Source organism: Agelaius phoeniceus, chromosome 24 (assembly GCF_051311805.1).
Source record: "Agelaius phoeniceus isolate bAgePho1 chromosome 24, bAgePho1.hap1, whole genome shotgun sequence".
Lineage (NCBI taxonomy): Eukaryota > Metazoa > Chordata > Aves > Passeriformes > Icteridae > Agelaius > Agelaius phoeniceus.
This window is the reverse complement of record NC_135288.1, coordinates 7,817,861-7,831,690: the sequence shown is the minus strand read 5'-3', so window position 1 is coordinate 7,831,690 and position 13,830 is coordinate 7,817,861. Positions and strand designations below refer to the sequence as shown.

At 50.8% G+C, this 13,830-nt stretch overlaps 1 protein-coding gene across 5 annotated transcripts in view; it reads right to left on the bottom strand.

Annotated features, from left to right (window-relative positions):
• Window positions 1-13,830, bottom strand: part of SAMD11 (sterile alpha motif domain containing 11) — an 80,235-nt gene that overhangs the window by 40,059 nt on the left and 26,346 nt on the right. For all 5 annotated transcript variants that reach the window (XR_013185090.1, XM_054647928.2, XM_077190126.1 and 2 more), the window contains exon 5: window positions 2,860-2,984. Coding sequence is in view for 4 of the 5 variants with exons in the window: in XM_054647928.2 (XP_054503903.2) it covers window positions 2,860-2,984 (125 nt within the window). In the remaining variant the exon portion in view is untranslated. The remainder of the gene's footprint in view (window positions 1-2,859; window positions 2,985-13,830) is intronic.

The following is a 13,830-nucleotide window of genomic DNA, read 5'->3' as shown; positions in this document are numbered from 1 at the left end:
ATCCCGCCCTGGGGCTGAGTCCTGTTCCAGCAGCACTCTGAGCACACAGGAGCCCCCAGAGAGCCCCCCTGCCCTCCCTGGCACCAAATCCCACCCATAAACCAGCACAGGAACATTTCAGAGCAGAGCCCTGCAGCTCCCAGCCAGGACTTTTTGAACCTGGTGGCCCCAGCATCATTTAATCAGCATTGTTTGTGTGCAGGTGCCTTCAGGAGGGGGAGATTCTCATAACCCAACGCACAGGGCACGCAGCTGAGGGCAAAGTTCCTCTCCCCTTCTTGCTGGAACAAAATGGTTTCAACAACAGCAAGCAGTGCTTCACCACCTCTGAAAATTCTGTATAAATTCATGATTGCCCAGCTCCCCTCCCAGCAAAACCAGCCCCAGCAGTGCTGGGCCCAAAGCCCAGAGGAAACCTGGGCAGAGGTGACAAAGTGACAAAGCCCCCCCCCTGTCCCCTCAGACACCTCCTGTGCCCTCCTGACTCTGCTGAACACCCCAAACCTGTCATTCCTTGTCACTGGCTTGGTGGCCTCCTGTGTGCCTCGGCCTCTTCTTTTTCTCTCATGAATATTTCACAGGATCAGAAAGGTTGGAAACGATCTCCAGGACCACCCAGGCCAAGCATTAACCCAGCCTTAACCAACCAGCCTTAACCATTAACCAACCCATATCCCCAGGTGACCTGGACACCTCCAGGATGGTGACTCCACCACTGCCCTGGGCAGCCTCTTCCCCCAGGAAATTGCTCCTAATATTGATCATATTGTTCCTAATATTGATAATATTGTTCCTAATAATTGCTCCTAATATTGATCATATTGTTCGTAATATTGATAATATTGTTCCTAAAAATTGTTCCTAATATTGATCATATTGTTCCTAATAGTTGCTCCCAATATTGATAATATTGTTCCTAATAGTTGCTCCTAATATTGATAATATTGTTCCTAATAATTGCTCCTAATATTGATAATATTGTTCCTAATAATTGTCCCTAATATTGATAATATTGTTCCTAATAATTGCTCCCAATATTGATATTATTGTTCCTAATAGTTGCTCCTAATATTGATATTATTGTTCCTAATAATTGTTCCTAATATTGATAATATTGTTTCTAATAATTGTCCCTAATATTGATAATATTGTTCCTAATAATTGCCCCTAATATTGATAATATTGTTCCTAATAGTTGCTCCTAATATTGTGCCTCTGCTGGCACAACTTGAGGCCATGTCTTACAGTTTCCTAATTTAAGAAACAAACCAGAGCAGCTCAAACACCAATTAAGAAAGGGGAATCAGAGCTCCTCCACCTCATCTTTTCTCCTGGTGGGAATGAGAAGAACCCTTTGCATTTCTGGAATGCCACAGGTCCCAGAGAATTCCAGCAATGCTGATCAAGCCCAGCAGTTTCTCTGCAAAGCAAACAAGACTGAAACCCATTCTGACACCCAGGGTCAGCTGAGCCACGCAGACTCCAGCAGGGTCACAGGGAAAAATGGATTTATGGCCAGGCTGGCCTTTGGAGCTGTGCAGGGAAAGGGGCTTTGGGAAATTGTTAATGATGAGGTTGGAGATTCAGCTGTGAAAGCAAAGTCTGGGAGCTGCCATGGCTGATTTACACACACACACCACAAACCCCTCCTGAGTCCATCCTGAAGGTGTGATTGAAGTTTTCACCCCCCAAAGACATTCAGGTGTGGGGCTCCCTCTGCATTTGGGGTTCACTCACACACTCAGCAGAATGACTGACAAAACACATGAACACAACCAGACAGATTTTCTGAGAAGGCCTAAAACAGCACACAGAGAGATCCAGCTCTGATTTGAAAGGGCAGGTATTAAACTGAATAAAACACTATAAAAACTGACAGAAACCCCAATTTTTCCTCAACTTCCATTTCCAACTGACGGCTCCTGCAATCAACAAGCAGGTGTTGGTTTATTTATCCCAGACTCTCACTTGTGGACTTCTGCACCACCAGACCCCCTCCCTGAGCCCAGGGCAGGATCCCCCAGGAGCTGAAACCAGGGGAACAGCCCAAAACCTGCCCAGAAACCCAAACCACCCCGCTCCCAGAGAGCTGGCAGGCCCTGCAGCAGCGTGGGGAACCTCAGATTAATGAAATTACAAATCCAATCATGCTCTGTGCAAGGCCTTTCTGCCTCACTTGGCAGCAGCCCTGGGGATGCTGCAGTGCTGTGCTGCCACAAGCTCCTTTAACACAGCCCACTGGGTTTGGGGACCTCCAGAGGGCTTCACCAGCACCACAAAATCCTTCCCACCTTCTTTAGCCACCCTTCCCACCTTCATCTTTAGCCACAGCACCGCAGGATTTCCTCCAGCTGAAATGCAACACAGAAAAATCCAACAGGACAGCAAAGGGACCAGGGAATGAGTGCAGCCATGATATTTTATGAAAAACTCTTTTGCTAGGATTTTTTCTCCTGAGAAGCTGAGAGGCCCCAGGAACAAAATGTAAACAATGATTATCTGCTGCTGTGGAATGCAACAGGTGCATCTGGGATTGGGCTCATGTGGTTGTTTCTAATTAATGGCCAATCACAGCCCAGCTGTCTCGGACTCTGAGAGTCACGAGCTTTTGTTATCATTCCACTCCTTTCCTTCTGATGAAATCCTTTCTTCTATTCTTTTAGTACAGTTTTAATATATCATTTTCTTATAATATATACCATAAAATATAAATAGTAAAATAATAAATCAGCCTTCTGAAACACGGAGTCAGGATCTCTTCCCTCATCCTGAGACCCCTGCGAACACCAGCACAGGCGAGAGGGAGAGGAGGGGAGGGAAACCACGAGCCCAGGGCAGCAGAGGTGCCCCAGCCCTCACCTGCTGCTACCAGCCCCACGTCCAGGGGGTTCCTCTTGAGCTCACAGCGGCTCTGGCTCTCTGGCATGCCGAGCTGGCGGCCCTGCTGCAGGCTGGAGATGATGCTGGACAGGTCGGTGTCGCGGCTGCGGCAGAGCACAGAAAGCCCACGTTAAGGAAATCCCACCACTCAAAGTACCTGAAGTACGTGTCCCCCAGAACTGATTTATTTCCCCCCATGCGAGCACAGCTGGGAGAGGTTTTTGTGTGCTCCAGCACTGCTGGATTGCAGGATTGCCCCTTCCCTCCCTCCCTCCCTCCCTCCCTCCCTGTCTCTCCTTTCCTCCCTCTCTCCCTCCCTCTCTCCCTCCCTAACCTCTCCTGGATTTTTGGGGATTTCAAAGCCCTTCCCAAACTCCCCTCTCATTTCCCATCAAGGGCCCTGCAGCTGCCAGAGCTGCTGATTTCTGATCCCAGCCCTGCCAGATAGAACTTGCGTGGGCCAGGACTCACATCGAGGATGGAAAAACTGAAAGCGGAGGAATTGGCAGAGCTGCTCCAGAATGAATAGGAAACTTGAACTGAAATAACTGATAGTTTTCTATCAGCTGCCACCCTTCTATTCTTAAAAACCTAAGTTTTTCCATTCCATCAGTGCTGGGACAAAAGGCTGTTTGGTTTGGTTGAATGATGGTTTCTCTCCTCAGAGGGAAACCCACCACGAGCCCGGGCAGCAGCGTTCCCCAGAGCTGGGGGGACAGATCTATTTACAAAACCCATTTTCAACTCCCCCTCCAACAGATCCTGAAACAATGCTCTTCCTTCTGGGAAAAGAGACTGTGTTAGAGCAATGCAGCATTATTTTGCCTGCTCTCCTTGCATCACACTGCTGCTAACTAGGTTGGGTTAGTCATTTTTTTTCTATTTTTTTTTTCCTTCTATGGAAAGGAAGAACACAACAACCAATTCGCTGTAGCAGATACTGCAGCTCAGTGGTGAATTCTTTTGCTGGCAAACCACTCTCCAGTTGCAAAATATTCCTGAGTAAAGGATCTACAAGGAGTGAGGAGGAAGAAGAAGGTGGCAGGAGCTGGTGGTGCTGGAACATCTCCCTTTGGTTTGTTTGCAGGAGATGCCGAGCTCCCCATCCTGCCAGCACCAGGGGCTCAACCTCAGCTGAACAGGACAACTTCTCCTGCCCTGTCTCTGAAGGGAAGATGACAGCCAGGAGAGCCAGAGACACTTGGCAGAAACGACAGAAACGAGGAATAAATGAGGAACAAATGAGGAACAAATGAGGAACACGGCCCTCCCTGCCCAGCCACAGCTCCCTCCCTGCTCCCACCCGGGGGTGTCCTCACCTGGGCCCGGCAGAGCAGCCCGGAGGGTGCATTATCTGCAGAATTACCCAGCACTGATCTGCCTTAAATATCCCCCGGTGCAGCTCCCGGGGCTGCCAGCCCAGCCCGGGCTGCAGCAGGGATGGAGCTAATCCGTGTCTAGCTGCTGCTAAGCTGATCAGCCCAGGACAGAAAGTCTTTAGGTACTTTCAGCGGGCGTCTGGCTGCAGATTTCCAGGGGAGGCTGCAGACACAAACAGCCCCTGATTCCCTCCAGGATCCCCTGTCCCTCGGGGGGATCAGCAGGAGAAGGGATGCTGGGCTCCCAAATCCCCTGAGCACCCTCCCACCTCCCCCCAGAGCAGTTCAGAGTGCTCCTTATGCAAGCACGAGGCTCATTACTTAAGCAAGCCCACAGGTGAGTGGGAAGCCCATTTCTCCTGTGCCAAGCAGTTTTGGGTCTTATCCTCTTTTAGCTGCCACCTTTAAGATGCATTATGCAAATATTTTGGTGTCTTAAGTCATTTATGGGATTAATGTGAAGTGATTATCAGTTCTTTTTAATCATGCCAATCAATAAGTGGCTGTCAGGGACAGAGGACAAATGCAGATAAACGCTGCCATCAGCACAAGGCCCGGAAAGGGCGGAGGAGAGGAGCCAGGAGAGCAGGGAGTGGGAAGAGAAAAATGGGATAATTACATCTTTGCATTTGCACACTGCCTCGCATCCCAGCGGAGCCCCGAGCGGGCTGGTGGGTAAACACCTCCAGCTGCTGGGAGGGATTGTTTTACCCAGCAGGAAAATGCAGCCCCCTCTCTCTGGAGCAGCTCCTCAGAACCCAGAGAGGGCAGGACACCGGGATGGAGCCAGGGAAAACAGAACCCAGGACAGGGAATCATCCCCACCAGCACCAGCAGCGCTGCTCTCCTTGCCCCAGAACCTCCTGCTGTCAGGAGATTGTCCATGGTTTGAAATAAAAACCACCGGGGTGTGCACAGGTGCACCAGCAAATCCAGGCTCAGGGGGCCACAGGCACAGCCCAGCCTCAGTTTACCCCTGGAGCCAGGCAGAACCCAGTCCCATTGTCCATCCCAGTCCCTCCCAGCCTCAGTTTACCCATGGAGCCAGGCAGAACCCAGTCCCATTGTCCATCCCAGTCCCTCCCAGCCTCAGTTTACCCATGGAGCCAGGCAGAACCCAGTCCCATTCTCCATCCCAGTCCGTTCCAGCCCAATAAAAACCATCACGGTGTGCACAGGTGCATTAGCAAATCCAAGCTCAGGGAGGCACATATCCAAGCACAGGCAAATCCAAGCACCAGCACACTCCAGCCTCAGTTTACCCATGGAGCCAGGCAGAACCCAGTCCCATTCTCCACCCCAGCCCCTTCCCCTTTCAGTTTACCCCTGGAGCCAGGCAGAACCCAGTCCCATTATCCATCCCAGTCCCTCCCAGCCCAATAAAAACCTCAATGGTGTCTAAAGGTGCATTAGCAAGGAGCCACAGGCACAGTCCAGCCTCAGTTTACCCCTGGAGCCAGGCAGAGCCCAGTCCCACTGTCCACCCCAGCCCCTTGGCTGCTGGCCTGTGAGCCCCAGTGGGCACAGAGGTGCTGCCAGATGTCCCCGAGGGTCACAGCCACCCCAGAGCCTGCCCAGCCAGAGCCAGGCTGGCAGCAACGCCTCCCAAATGTGCTTCATCTGCAGCCATTAGCAGCGAGTGCATGTCTAAGGAGGAGAGGGATGAGCAGACTAATGGCTGGAGACAATTAAGCAGAGGATAAATCAGTGTCAGGGCTCTGCAGAGCACAGGCAGCCAGGCGCCCGCAGGCTCTGCTCACAGACTGCACGGGGCAAGGAGACAGCTCGGGCAGGATGGAAATCACTCCCACCAGGGGCTGCCCTTCCCTTCCTGCAGCTCCCTCTGCCCAGAGAGAGGAGGTGACGGGGCAGGGGCTGCCCCCAGTGCCCCATCCTCCTCACGGGTGAGGCTGAAGGAGCCTGGCAGGGTCTGCTGGCACTGCCAGCTGTGCCCTGCCCTGCCCCAGGCTCACTGCAGAGAGATGCCAGCCAGGAGAAGGGCAGTGCCCTGCAGAGAGGAGTTCCAGCCATCTGCAGCTCCCAAGGGCTGCTCCAGAGTGAGCTGTTGGTGTGAATGTGGAGCTCAGGCTGTCCTTGTTCTGCTCCAGAGTGAGCTCTTGGTGTAAATCTGGAGTTCCAGTGCAAGGTGTTGGTGTAAATGTGGAGCTCCAGATTGAGCTGTTGGTGTAAATGTGGAGCTCCAGAGTGAGCTGTTGGTGTAAATGTGGAGCTCCAGAGTGAGCTGTTGGTGCAATTTTGGAGCTCAGGCTCCCCTTGCCCTACTCCAGGCCTCACTGGGCTGGCAGCTCCGGGCTGCCCAGGAATGGAGCAGACAGCAGAGCCCACCTGGCCCTGCAGCCTCAGGAGCTCCAGAGAGAGCTGGGACAGAACCACAGGGAGCCCCAAACCAGCAGGGACAAAATTCCACAGGTCCAGAAAGTGCAGGAGAGCTGAGGGAATGGGGAACAGACCCAGCACCACACCAGAGTGGGGAACTTTCCCTAATACTCCATCAAATCAAAGCAAAGCTGGGAAAACACACACTCAAAAATCTCTGCAGGAATGCAAAGTAGGGGACTGGAAGAGAAGAGAGACCCAGAAAGTGAAATAGGAAGGAAATAAAATGGAAAAACATTTCTTTTAGAACACATTCCACCAGCTCTCCATCCCCTTAACGATCAGGCAGTAAGTGCAGGGATTATATTAAATTTTACTGATCAATACAGCAGCCATAAAACTGTCCCGACCCTCTGCCCCTCCCTCCAATAAAGAAAGGGAAAATCCAATATGCAAAGGGAGCAGTGTCAGACCTGCAGGGAAAGGAGACACGGGGCAGTGAGCAGGGCAGGGCAGGGGCAGCTGCACCAGGGCTGTGCCATGGCTCAGGGGCAGCTCAGATCCTCCCCTCTGCAGTGATTCCCTCCTGACCCTGCCTGGCAGGGCAGAGAAGCTCCAGTGGATGAGAAAATCCCCAGAAGCTGCAGAAACACGAGGGGTTTTTCCTTTTCTGCTCTCAGCAGCACAAAACCCAAGTTTTGCTGTCAGGAGCAGCATCCCAGGCTGCTGGAGGAAACAACCTCGAGTTTCAGCAGGGGAGGTTTGGATGGGATCTCAGGGAACATTTCCCACCCAAAACCAAGGGAACAGAGCCCTGGCCAGGCTGCCCAGGGCACAGCTGGAGTGCCCAGCCCTGCAGGGCTCAGGAGCCATGGGGAGGTGGCTCTGGGGACACACAGGACACTGCTGGCCCTGGGGACATGGGGCACTGCTGGCCCTGGCAGGGCTGGGGCTGGACCTGGGGACCCTGCAGGGCTCAGGAGCCTTGGGGAGGTGACCTTGGGGACACACAGGACACTGCTGGCCCTGGCAGGGCTCAGGAGGTGGCCCTGGGGACCCTGGAGGATTCAGGAGCCATGGGGACACCTTGGGCACTGCTGACCTTGGCAGAGCTGGGGCTGGACCTGGGGAGGTGGCCCTGGGGACATGGGGCAGGGTTAGGGCTGGACCTGGGGACCCTGGAGGGTTCAGGAGGTGGCCCTGGGGACACACAGGGCACTGCTGGCCCTGGCATTGCTGGAGCTGGCCCTGGCAGGGTTAGGCTGGCCCTGGTGACTCTGGAGGGCTCAGGAGGTGGCCCTGGTGACCCTGGAGGGCTCAGGAGGTGCCCCTGGGGACGCCCTGGGCACTGCTGGCCCTGGCATTGCTGAAGGTGGCCCTGGTGACTCTGGAGGGCTCAGGAGGTGCCCCTGGGGATGCCCTGGGCACTGCTGGCCCTGGCATTGCTGGAGCTGGCCCTGGTGACTCTGGAGGGCTCAGAAGGTGCCCCTGGGGACGCCCTGGGCACTGCTGGCCCTGGCATTGCTGGAGCTGGCCCTGGTGACCCGCAGGGAGCCAGGATCCTGCAGAGCACTCTGTGCCTCAGGGCTGCCCCCAGCCCAGGGTGGGAGGGATGTGAATCAGGCCTGGGGAGGGAATAATGAGCTTTTTGTGGGAGCCATGAAGGGAGAGCCCAGGCTGGTCCATAAATGCTGTGGCACCATCCCAGCCCTGGGAAACACCTGATGGAGCAGCACAGCTGGGGCATGGCAGGGCTGGGCCAGCTCCCAAGGGCACTCAGATTTCCTAGCATTTAAAAACTAAACATTTGTTAAAAAAAACAAAACAAAGTAATAACTGATTTCTAAAGAAACATCAGCACTCCAGTCCAGCCCCTGGAAAAAAACCCTCAATTTGGTGAATGTGGGGGTTGTACAGGACCTGGAGGAGCTGCAGGAGCAATTCCTGCTGCAGCCCCCACATGAAACTCCAGCAGTGCCATTGCCTTTCCCTGCAGTGTCCAGCCTCCCCGGGCCATTTAATCACAGTCTCATTGATTTTCAGGCCCCAGAAGGGACTGCTCTGCCTGCCTGCCCTGACCTCCTGCTCAGAACCTGTCACAAAATCAGCCCCTGGTGCTCCCAGTTAATGCTGGCAGCTCAGAGGGGAAAAAATGTGTGAGTTGTGTCTCTGCTGTGTATGAGCACAGAGCTCCCCACCCCAACCCTGACCACGCCAAATCCAGTGTCTGGGAATAAAATCAGCTTTATTCCCAAGGACTGATGAATCCCCTCAGCTTCTTCCTTACTAGAACACAAAGCTTCCGAAACAAATAATTTAAAAAAATTAATTTTAAATTAATTTTTAAAAATAGAATTAATTTTAAATTAATTTTAAATTAATTTTAAATTAATTTTAAATTAATGAAAATTAAAATTTTAATTTAATAGAAAATTAATTTAAGTTAAAATTCATTTAATGATAATTTAAATTCAAATTTAAATTTAATTTTTAAAAAATCCTAAACATTTAAAAAAAAAAATTCACAAGCTCTGAGTCCCCCCACACACAGGGCACCACAGCAGTGAAGGATTGGCCACCCTGCAGCCCAGCAGAGGCAGGAGCCACCCTGGACAGGGAATTCTGAGGGAATTCTGAGCCATCACTGCCTGCCAGCAATGCAGCAACTCCCTGGCTGTGCCCTGGCGCGGCCCCTGAGGCAAGGTCAGCGCCCCAGGCCAGCCTTAAGCCGGGCTCCTGAGTCAGCAGAGGCAGGGCTGGGATCAGGGAAAGCCTCAGCTCAGCCCCACCGTCCCCTCCCGGCCCCAAAGCCACCCCAGGGGCACCCAGGGCAGGGATTGGGGTCAAGGGGACAGGGCAGGGTGGGGCAGCAGCAGCCTGAGCCCTCCTGCAGGGCTGGCACCTCCCTGGCTGGGCTGGCACCTGTCCTGCAGGGCTGGCACCTCCTGGCACCTCCTGGCTGGGCTGGCACCTCCTGGCACCTCCTGGCTGGGCTGGCACCTGTCCTGCAGGGCTGGCACCTCCTGGCACAGCCAAGGCAGCTCCTGGGAATGCCCCCTGCCACAGGAGCAGGATGCTCCCCATGGGAATTCATTCTGTGCCCTGGACAGAAGCCAGCAGGCAAAGCTCAAGGAAAGCCACCACTTATTATTATTGGGATTTGTAAAATGTATTTTCATATATTTATCATATAAATATATTGTATTATTGTATTATTTATATTGTATATTACATTCTATATAATTATATATTATATTGTGTTATTATATATTATTATACTGTATTATATATTTTATATTATACTTGTATATTATATTATATTGTTATATGTATTTTGTATTGTGTTGTATTATATTTATTTTCTAATTGTATATATTAAATATATATTATTAAATATAAGTATATAATATAAATACATTATTTCTTGTGTATTGTTACTATATTATGTATATGTAGTATATTATGTGTATGAATAGTATGTTTTATGTATTATATTATATTGTATATTGTGCACTATTATATATTATTAAATATTTGTATTCTATATTATTATTATTGTTGTTGTTATTATTATTGTTATTATTGTTGTTATTGTTATTATTATCATTGAATTTTTATTGTATTTTCATTGCTCAGCCTTTTGTGTAACTTTTCAAACTTCCCCACTGGTCCAAACCCCTGTGTGTCACTCTGTCCTTGTCACACACGGGTCTGACAGAACAATCCCCAGCCTCCCCCTCTGCCTGCCAGGGACCTGAGCTTCACCCAGGGAGAGAAGGGGGACATGAGGAGAGGAAAAGAGGAGGAGAAAGAGAAATTTCAACTTAGTTTAATAAACAAAGTTTTCCCAACTGGAGGGAGAGGCCTGAAAATCCCAACCCTCCCCATGGGCAGCACAGCCCTAAATCTCCCTGCAGCCTGAGCCTGGAAAAACAAATTAATCATCCTGCAATGTCCCCAGCAAAATGCCCATAAAATTTCATTAATGCTCATGACAGTTCATAAAAATGATCAGTAGGGCTGGCAACTCCAAAATAAGGTGGAAATAAGTATGAAGATGTTTTTGCTGTAAGCCTGCTTTGTCATTCAGCTCCCTGCAAGCTCATAAATAAAAAGCAGCTGGAATTACAGCACCCCGAGAGAGGGGGAGGAGAGGGATCCCTGAGAGGGGACCTGGCAGGAGATTTCTGCTCAGCAGGGACAGGGATGTGGGGCTGGCACAGCTGCTGGGGCCCAGGGCTCCTCCAACACCCCAAATTCCCCCCTCACCAAGTGCAGCTGATGAATATTAAAACAACGTTAAAATAACATTAAAATAATGCAATGTGTGGAATAAAATAAAGGGAAAATGGAAAATAAAATAAGCAGCTTTGATTGGTGCTGGGCAGGAGGGGAGGGAGGATCCAGAGGAATCCCTCACAGCACCCAGGACGCTCCAAACCATCCCAACCCCACAGGGCTGTGAGCACAGCAAATCTCCAGCCCTGCAAGCCTGGACCCAACAGCAGCAGGTTGGTTCTTTCTTGTGGATTGGCTCTTTCTTTGAGGATTATGTGAGCTGAAAGGCATCAGGAATTCTTCCCAAGGCTGTCTGTGGCCTTCAGATCTCAGTTTATCCCAAATCCTTTAGGATACCCTACAAAAATTCCATTACTCCCTCCCATGTACCAAAGATTTCAGCACACTGGGGATAAACATGGCCAGAATTACTCTTAATAAAATTTTCCCTTTTCTTGTAGGAATCTACAGCTTTTCCCACCTTTATCTGAAATGCAATTTTAGCTTTAAATGCAAGTTAGGACTGGTTTATTTATCAGCTCCCATTCCCCTTTAGCACCTGAATCTCTGCTAGTCCATAAATGCTCCCCCTTCCCTACCCCATCCCTGCAGCCAGATAAATCTGCCTGGGAATGAGTGTGAGAGCACAAAGTGCTGCTAATGAAATGATGAGGACATCATTAGCTCACATTAAGTCATACTTTTCAGCGCTCCAAGTTTTCCCCTTGTTTGGCTTTATCATCCCTGTAGGAAAGGGAAAAGCCACTCAGGTACCTCTGCTGTGCCTGATTGCCAAAATCCCAGGGTGGGGATTGAAGAATTCCCCTGAGCAGCCACTGCCCAAACCCAGGGCAGGAAGGAGCTGGATGGGCTGAATTCAGCCTGATGTTAAATGCTAAATTCATGCCTGATGTTATTTAGGATATTTATTTAATAGGATAGTTAAAGTCCTTTTCCTGCCATGGCTGACACATCTGTGGTGTCTCACTGGGGACTTCTGAGGTCTTCCACAGAGTCAAGAATGAAATTGTCCCCAGAGCTGTGGGAACAGCTCTGCAGAGCTGGGATCTTCTCTCCCCTGACTTCATCTGATGGGCAAAACTGAACTCGTTCATCTTTCCCAGCTGGGAGCAGCCAGGGAGCGCCAGAGGGGCCAGCAGGTCCCTGTGTGGGACCCTGCTCCTGTGCCCTGCCTGGCCCCAGGGCTCAGCCTCCAGCTGCTGAGAACTGCCCCTGACCTTTCAGTCCCCCTCCCAGGTCTCTGAGATTAGAAAGGAAAAGCTGACAAAAAAAAATAATAAATGACAGCAGGCAGCCCCAGAGGGATGCTGTGTCAGTGCTGGGAGGGCAGGGCACAGCATCAGCGCTGTGCCACTGATAACTGTGTCACCCGTGTCACCTGTGTCACCTGTGTGCCCCAGCAGAGCTCTGCTGAGTCAGGAGCAGCCTTGACACCTCCACCAGCAGCTGCTTTTCAATCCTGCCCTGCTCTCCTTGCCAAAGCACGCAGCTAAATCACTGCAGTTCCCATTTTCTTTGCTTCTCCCATCTCCTTTCCCAGGTGTTTTTCACCTCCTCCTTCCCCCCAGCCTGATTTATGTCCCTTTTCCTCCTGCCTGCCCTGTTCCACTCCCCTTTGGCAGCTGCACACCCAGCAGGGCAGGTCTCTGGTAACACCTGAGCCTCCCTGCCAGCCCTGCTGGAACTGAAATCTGCTTTACAGGGCTGGGAGCTGCCAACCTGGGCTGCTCAAACACAGAAAACCCCAAATCCTTCCTCTGCCACACAGCATAAACAGGTTTGTTCCCTTTTCTATGGGCAGCTTTGACAGCTGGACTCCTCAGGAAAAGCAAAACTTCTGTTCCCAGGGGAATTGCTGAGGTTTCTCCCAGGACAGAGCTAAACTGAAGGAAATAGTCAAGCTGAGGAAGACCAGGAAATGCATTTGATATAAAAATCAGAGCATTATTTTATTCCACGCATTGCAAGCTCAGAATAATTTTTTTTAAGACAGGGATTCTAATTTCCAAAGGTGTTGGCACCCTCAGCTGCCATTGTGCAGAATCATTGCTCACAGGGCCATTAATTAAGGCACTGTCAGCACTTCCATCCCAAACCTCTGCCTTTTAGGAGTTTATAACAGCCATAAAATTCTGCTCTGGGCTGAAATTTAGCATGGAAGGAATCCATCCCTTTGTATTTGAGAGCCCCAGCAGCTTGGAGCCGCCAGCCAGGGCTTGCACTCTGAGGGCTGCCTTTCAAAAACCTCTTTTTATGGGTGCTGAGCTGCTGCACTGGCTCCTTGTGCTCACTGTGGGATGGGGCTTGTGCTCTTCACGCTGGAAAATTTGGGAATTGTGGGGGTTTGTGGTTCAGAGGCACAGCCTGAAACACCAGTTAAATACCAGAGAATTGCTCTGCCCTCACTGCTCCCTGCTGGAGGATGAGTCCACGTGGATTTCCCACCTTCATTCCCATGGCCAAGGCTGAATCCCTCTCCAGTTAAAGACACGGACACTGCTCCATCAGCGGCAATAATTTCCCTTTTTACCATCCCTAACTGAACAGGCTCACACAGAACATCAAAAATTCCCTTTCAGCAAAACTCCAATTTCCCCAGGGAGCAGGTCCTGATTTGCCCAGCACCCAGGAGTGGAGGGAGCATCCCCAGACCCCCACCCTGCCTCCTCCTGCTGTTTTCTCCTCCCTGAGAAGTTTCCCAGCTGCTCAGATTTATTGTTCTCATTCCACAGACCAAGCAGTTTTCTACAACTCAAGGGCTGCATCCTGATCTGGAAACGCAGAATAAAAGAGACCTTTCAAAATGCCAGGTTTTAGCGCAAATTTCTGGGTTTTTAAAGGATGAGAAGAGTTTGTGACTGCTGGCAGCACATGAAGATAATGCACCATGCCCAGAACATCAGGGGTCACAGAGGAATATTCAGTTTGCAACTGG